At 43.3% G+C, this 7837-nt stretch overlaps 1 protein-coding gene across 1 annotated transcript; it reads left to right on the top strand.

Annotated features, from left to right (window-relative positions):
* Positions 1 to 590: 590 nt before the first annotated feature.
* On the top strand, positions 591 to 1469 carry T265_12994 (hypothetical protein; the record flags this gene model as incomplete). Its single annotated transcript, XM_009166668.1, has 1 exon — positions 591 to 1469. A coding segment is annotated over one exon (879 nt), but the record flags the coding sequence as incomplete, so codon positions are not given.
* Between the last annotated feature and the right edge of the window lie 6368 nt (positions 1470 to 7837).

Genomic DNA, 7837 nt, shown 5'->3' with positions numbered 1-7837 from the left:
CTTAAATAGCAGTAGGAAGGCTAGTTTGTAATCTACCCTATCACTCCGTTACTATTACCGCTTCATTTCTATGTGATCAAGCACCAGTTCATTTGAGCAACGTATCTTTTGCTTTTAATGGAACGATGCAGAAAAATCCACCAGGTACCGGTGAGTAAACCCTAACGGGAAATGCGGAACGAGGCCCAAACGGACACCGGCCTTTTGCACGTTGCCTTCCTGGCTGTCGCTTCAGCTGGTTCGGCAGCCACTGTGATCAATAAATCGCTATTTGAAGCCGATAGGTTAATTTCTCTTATCTGCATTCATTGGCCAATCAGCACTCAACTACCGCCTGTTCTGATAGGCTCTACTACGCCGACAAACCATTGTGTGGTCTGCGTCCTCACACAAGGCCATGCGTCCTGTGGAATATAGAACGGGCTCTGACGTAATGTTTCATATGTTTGCGTAGTTCTCTGCATTTCGGATTTGGGCGGTTGCTGTGGCCAAGTTGCATGGTGTCCCAATGACAAGTGGGAAGTTGTGAAATTACAAGGTGGATTTTTCCACAGGTCAGAAGGGTGGTGGTATCCAATATCCGGGACGGCATGCGACACATGCAGGCGGTATCTGCTGAGTCTGAACAAGCGAATGGTCGGATCGATACATCCCTGGCACTTGCGTCAAACAATGGTGATTTGGAACTTCGTAATGACACTACTGAGTCAGCTCAAACTGTGCACTCAGTCCTGCCATGGAGACAGCCGAACGCAGAAGATGTAAAGACTGACTGTTGTACAAGAGCGCAGGTCATGTGTTGCACAGAGTCCAAGTCCAACACGACGCAAACTACTTCGGATGAAACCGATACCGAACCCAATTTGATATCTTGGCTGACGGACAGCTGCATGCAGTCAACCACCTCAAATGGACAGAATCACAAGTTAGCTTCCGTTCACTGTGAAAATGAGTATATCATGCATCATCGAGAAACCACTTACGCTCATCATAAACACTGTCTCCATTTGCATCTCCGCCAACAACCATGTAGTCCACCCTATGGATATAGTGCTGCATTTTCGGCCACAGAAAACCAAAAGTTGGCCCAATCAAGACTTTGCAGTGAACTACCTCCCAGTAGTAGTGACGCGCATATCAACACTCCGCCGGACTTCGGTGCATCTCACTTTCGGGATTTATATCCACACCATCACCACCATTACCATTATTTCCACCACCATAATTCTCAAAGGCCTTTATCTCTACCGCGAGAGCAAATATCCGATGCTGCCGTTCTTCCACACACTCGTACAGATAGGCTGGTGGAACTCCCTTCTATGCCAGGCCTACTCACTCAGGGAAAATTGAAGCGATTTGGTGACTTCCACATTCAAAGTAGGACAGAAACTGAATCTGAATTTGAAGAAGCCCTGCATAGTTTGAAAATGCGGGTCTGGGAATGGTTAAATGGAGTACAAGACTGTGCTTGACATGCTAAACATTGAATTTCTAAATGTACACCGATATATCAAGTAACTGTTGTGGGGAATCGCATACTAGTTTGGGATAAAGGAACCTGGTTTGCCTTGTCCTGTTACTGCGAAAGCCGAACACGGCGTTCCACTTTTCTTTCCCTGTCGCACTGAAGTAAGTATTTTGATTCTGTTGTCAGATAAACTGACGAAGCTCGCATTCCAGTTTTCAAAAGATGGCAGTCAATGTTCTTCCGGGAAAATCGATACATGCGCGTGAAAGAATTATATGGTTTGGGGACGCTTTCGGGCCGGATTTGCTTTGATCTATCTGTTTGCCATTTGTTTTTATTGTTCTGTACCACCCCTGAGTTGTAAATACTCTTTTACTTCTAGCGTATCCCCACATGCTTCAGAAACCTCAAACAATGTTGTTAGATGTACTATTGCGTTTTTCAATGTATCGATACTGTTCTCCCCCAAGAGTGCAATCTCTGTCTTTAGGTGATATACCTGTGAAACGGGCAGTGTTAATCGTTTGGTTGTAATATCTTTCCCACAAAACCTAATCTTAAAAACGACAGACTATTTCTGTATCCTTAACAGTGAATTATAAAGGGGAATGGTATTACCGTTTGTGTACACTTTTTGTAAAAAAAATGTGATTAAAAACTACCCACCGATTGATTTCGGAGATTCTCAAGCTTTGGCTCTCAAACTGTTTTGAATTCGTGTTTAGCTTATTCCAACGTGAATTTGCAGAAATACCTCGCATTTTGACTTGTCCATTTACTGTTATCGCTATCGGTTTCGAAGATGCCGAAAGTCTAATCATCCTGGGAGAAGCCTCTGCGAACACAGGCCACCACCTCCTTCGAGGGCACAACAACACCCCCGTCGGCTGCGGATTAGTTTCAAGTCCTCTGAAAAAGGAGGCACCACCCAAGAGAGGCCAGAATGCACCATTTCACACGATGTCTGCGCTTTGGATGAGTACTGTAGTGTCTTGAGTTTGGTCGCAATTCACTGAAAATACAGTACCAATTTCAGCTAACTTGTGTCCCATCAGTTATGTGTAATACTCGAATTTATACCAAATTTTTTGGCGCGGTGGTATTTATGGCCTCTTTGCTACTCGGAGTTAGACAAAGGTTTTCCAGACTATTTCCTAAACCAGCAGGGATTTGGTGCATGCAGCATGAGTAAACACATTCGGGGTTGGACTCAGGTCCGGGAGGTAATGGTTGATCAGTCTATTTTTCTGGATACTGCTGTTATAGCGAAACGCAAGCGAGATTGGTTTTACAGCGACCTTCAGTTGAATCCACTTTTCGACGATCGGTTGCCAACAAGTAAGTGACTCTTGTTTAAGTGGACAGGCGAGATTGTCTATAACCGACAGAATATCCTGGAAATGGACACTCCGGAAATCCATTTGTGGGCAGAATTATTCTCACCGTCTCGGACGGTCGATATCATGGACGTTCCGTACCAGAACACATGATGAGCTGATTGGAACTACCTGTTCTCCTGAACAAGCATTGCATTTTTTTGGATCTTTAGGTTGTTTCAGAAAACCAGAATGGATTCGCCTCCAAAAATACTTTTCCGTGACGAGCGAATGATCGTGCACTCTCATTAACAATCCACGGTAACCTTTTGTAGTCGAGTTGCCCAAACTTTCTTTCCATAGGTCGAAATTCTGTTAAATGAGCCGATTTATTACCCCAGGAGTGTAGCACTAGAGGTGACCAACGAGTACACTCTTTTCCTAACTAAAACAACGCCTCAAGCCTATACATCTAACCGAATGTTTTGTGGGAAAAATGTCTCCTTAAATACGCAAAGAGCATACCCTGGGAAAATTGTATCAAAATGACAAATTGGCACTCAGCCCACACATGCGGTCGATCGGTTGTCTGAAGTATGGACGCACATACTACGGGCAAATATGGGCTGATATAATTTCGGGAAAACGAATCGAGGTTCACACTCAGCCCATTCATCCAAGGCAGCCAACACACGTCACACGATTCAGGGGATGTGCTCATTGCACGCTTGTTAACTGTCATACAAAAAAATAATAAACGAACGACCCCCTGTGATTTTACTGGCTCTATGAAACAATAACCGGTAATAAACCAAGCAAAGTGAACTTGCCTAATTGATTTTTTCCTGTCAGGTCGGTGTAAACAGATCAGTTTAAAATGAGGTTGGTGTCTCCCTTCCACCTAATTGGATTCAAATATATTTACCTGGGTCACTGATCTAAAAGCATCTTAATTTGGGGCGAATGCTTCTAATATGGCAGTTCACTTTGCATTCTAGGAGTTTTTTGTTTACTCAGGTGTTATCCGGTAAGTTCAAAGCGATTTTCACCGAGTGGAGGGTTTGCCACAATGGGTGGTTGCGTGCTGTAGAGCCAATGTAACATTTCGAATAGTTAGGACTTGCTCAATGGCGTAATCTAACTCGGATTTTGACGTAGCGCATTATCACAGCTACATGCCTAAACAAGGCCAATGTGTTTTGTTGACCTAAATTCTAGCCTGCACATAACAGCTGACAGCAGTTACGGTCCAGTGGATTGTGACCGGCCGGCATGCGCGTGCTTCAATCGTACCGTTCACGTGGTGTTTCGTATGCGCAAAACTGCATATTTTAGCTTACTTTCATGTATTGATTTACCGTTGGTTCGACCGTTGGCGCATCCGAATTTCTGTACTACACACTAATGCACTTCCGTTTCACGAAAACAGCAAAACCTCGTATTGTCTACGAATAAGTTAATTCAATATAGAAGATTGCATTGTTGTATGGCGTCCGGAATGCAAACATAGCAACGCACCGTCAACAAGAGTGCATTTTGTTTTGGATTTGTTCCCAACCAGTAGTTTTATAAAATATGAAATACTTTTCTTCGTGGTTCATACTGATTACTTCGGTCTGATTAATTTTGCGCGAATTACTGATGGAAAATTTGGTCTTCCTGGTAGTTTCTGAATAAATTATCAGCCAAAGTATCCCCTTCCGGTTTTTATTAAGCTGGAGAAAAATATATTACGATAGGAAATCGATTCGTTTTTCAGAGTGACCGAAATTGCACACTCTTATTCTAGGCGTTGTTTCTTCAAAAGTTAGGATCGAAGCAACCAGATATTTCTATTGATTGCGCACCCTTGTATTATGATGCGAGGTTACTCACCATAAAGTGACTTGTATCTCCAGAAAACGGACAAAAAGTCCCATACAGTGCGTGCGTCGTAGCCTGTCTGTTCTGATGAAGGTGGTAGCCTTATTCAGTAGTGAACGCAGAGTAACCTACAGAAAGGCTCCAACGCTTCTTGCATCACGCTTTTGCAAGTGCACGGGAGTAGACTAACGCAGTGTCCAAATGATCTCGCCATTTCGTTTTTGGTTATTAGTTCCAACATTCTCATCCTGTAAAGAGTGATGTGTTTTTCCTTGTTGTCTTCATGTACTGATTCCAAACCAGCGCAGAATGACTCATTTATGGGTTAACTTTCTCCTAAAAGACACCACAAAAAACACAATCAACGGAGGCGGATTTCAAATGAACCAGCTAGTATTGTTTTTCAAAAAGTTTGATAGCGATCGGTAGATTTATTGCTGGGCAACGTTTCGCTTTTGACACAAAAGATTCGTCAGGCCGAGTGACTAAGGTACGAGACTGGTAGAGGTTTAAGACGGAATGAGAACGAATCATCTAAGTCAAGCTAAATCTGTTAGGTGTCGGACGAGTGAATTTGTGTGTTGGGGTGGGTGACTAGGAGTGAGGTTGCCGGGGAAACTTACATGGATTTGGGTCCAGTTTGGGGTCTAGTCCTTGTGGTTCGTAATCATCCCTCTTCAACGTCGTTTGCACTTTCCATCCGTCCCTGTGAATGAGCTAGTGCAACGATAATTTTGTAAGGAAGCGGAATTCTGTGAACTTTGGGATGCCGAAAGCCAAACATCGACCAACAATAAACCTACCGATTGTTACCACACTTTTACGGAAACGATGACTACGCAATCGGTTCTAAGTGTTTTTCACCTGATTGAGCCAGCTAGTAGTTAAAACTTCCAATACCGGGCGTTGTCTGTGATAGCCCTGTGGTTTTTGTGGCAATTGAATAAAATGAGGATTTCATCTCATCTCCCTTCTCTTTGGCCACTTCTTGCAGCAATGTTGGTCAATTTGAATGCCAGCGTCTAAATGTAATAATTATGGACAGCTTTTTATGCGATGGTGTATTGTCGCGGACGCTCGTTCTGTATAAATGGACTTTACCACTTGCATGAATCCGGTATTTAACGTCTCGGACGCACATGATGAAACAAGGCAACATATTCCAGGTTCTTTAATCGCAGATCAACCAAAAAATCATGCTGTAGGGCATCTGATATTGACGTGTCCCTTTATTACGACCACTTTTATGACCCTTATAGAGGCAAATTCCCTCTTTCTGATAAGAGCAACCGGAGTGAACGGTTTCAGCAAACACATAAGTTTCCCTACTTAAACAACGCTCGTTGATGTTATGCTGAGACATCCAAGTTCATGGTAAGCTCAGGGTTAATACACACTACGGCTCGCATCCGCATAGACCGACCGTTTTTGGTCGGTCCCATCAACGGCCGTTGCAAATTTGTGCACACTTCATATGTCAATAAATGCCTATGTATAACATTAAATCTGCCCATCAGCGCGGGGTCGTTGAAAACTGTTGCAGACTGCGCGTACGCTCAGTGGACTTCTCAGGCCAAAGTCCATTGACCGTCCAATAAGACTGTCCATTATGATGCAATATTCGACACACGTAGGCTCTCTGAACTGGTTCTGCGTTTGAACTTATCAGATCTGAGTATTTTATGGAAGAAAGACAAGCCTGTTTAGTTCTGACATTTGATAGCAGCAAAGGTTAGTCTGGATGACCTTGTCCTCGGTGGTAGGAATCGTGGATCGACCATGTCCTTCAATACAGTTGGTGATTCAGACAGTGTAACGTCATCCATACTGTTCGATCCGCTTCTCATAGGACGAACAAAAATTTAAGACGAACGGTTCTCACAGCAATGTTGCATTTCATTTCCCTCTACAATGCAACATGGTGAACAGTATTGTATGTTCGACGCTCTATGCACCAACTGAAGACTGTCTCCAAAAAAAACCGTTCCAACTGAAGCTGTCTCCAAAAAAAACCGTTTCTTTTCGAAAAACAAAACATGTTCACTTATCAAAATAGCCATTGATTCGTTGTACATTTCAAGAGATATTTCGAGAAGTCGTTTTTTTCATATACGAGACTGTTTGGTCTGAAATTCGTCGGTGTCAACAACCAGACAATAATTTACGTCTGTCTGTCGAGTCTAAAATAAAAAAAGCCTAAGACTTATTTTTGATTCAGTTTGCAAATAACTTGAGCGATCGCCCGTCGTACGTGACATTGCTATCCTCACAATTGTCAATCTATCTCTTTACCATTCTCGGTGGTAACCAATTTAGCGGTCAAAACTAATGAGGCACACAGTTTGATCACACAGTTTGATCTCGTTGGTATCACACAGTGAATGGATGGAGTCAACACTGGGCCTCCTTGGTATATGTCCTAGTCCCTCAATTGGTCGGATGCTCGGTTTTCGTACAATTATCCTTCGAGCCTTCTACATATACCGACATCACTGTACACCAATCGAATATAGTGAGACCAAGTACAACCATACGTCAACCACTATTCTGTAATTCGGAGCTAGCTCAGCATGAGTGGGCCTGCTCGTCAGTATGATGACTCTGTATACCTGGTTCACAGGAAGTGACTGGGTGAGAAAAAACATCATTTTATAGACCAAAATAATACGTGGCATTTGAAAAAGCACATTAGACTGGCATCTTGGTTTTGTATCTTGATATTTAGTGAATAGATATTGCTGCCGGAGATGTGATCTATCCGGACAGACTGCTATATTTCTTCTCTGTAACGGATAGATGCAGGGGCTCTCCCATTTGCTCACTTTCTTAAGACTGACAGTGCGGATCTCATGAGATTCAGAGAGTTTTGAATCCGGGAACTTCCGACTAGTGGTTCAACATGACCTTGCGGCGGCGAGCGGCTGATCAGCAGTGCGGTCAGCTCTCACATTGGATATAATACCACTCAATATTCAATCACGGAAAGCACTTTGCGGGTCAGGTATTGACTCGTCGGAAAGAAGCTTCACTCATGGATTTATCCCTATCGCCACCGAGATTTCTGTTTATTGCATTCCGCATTCTTGTAGCCAGATTGCTTGAATCCTTATTTCGTTGAGTGTTTCACTCATCCTGTGGGTGAGTCCCACTAAACCGTGTATCATCCATTGAGCTTCGTCAACCAACCCAG

This window comes from Opisthorchis viverrini, assembly GCF_000715545.1.
Source record: "Opisthorchis viverrini unplaced genomic scaffold opera_v5_29, whole genome shotgun sequence".
NCBI lineage: Eukaryota > Metazoa > Platyhelminthes > Trematoda > Opisthorchiida > Opisthorchiidae > Opisthorchis > Opisthorchis viverrini.
The sequence above is the reverse complement of the archived record's forward strand: the minus strand, read 5'-3'. Positions and strand labels throughout refer to the sequence as shown.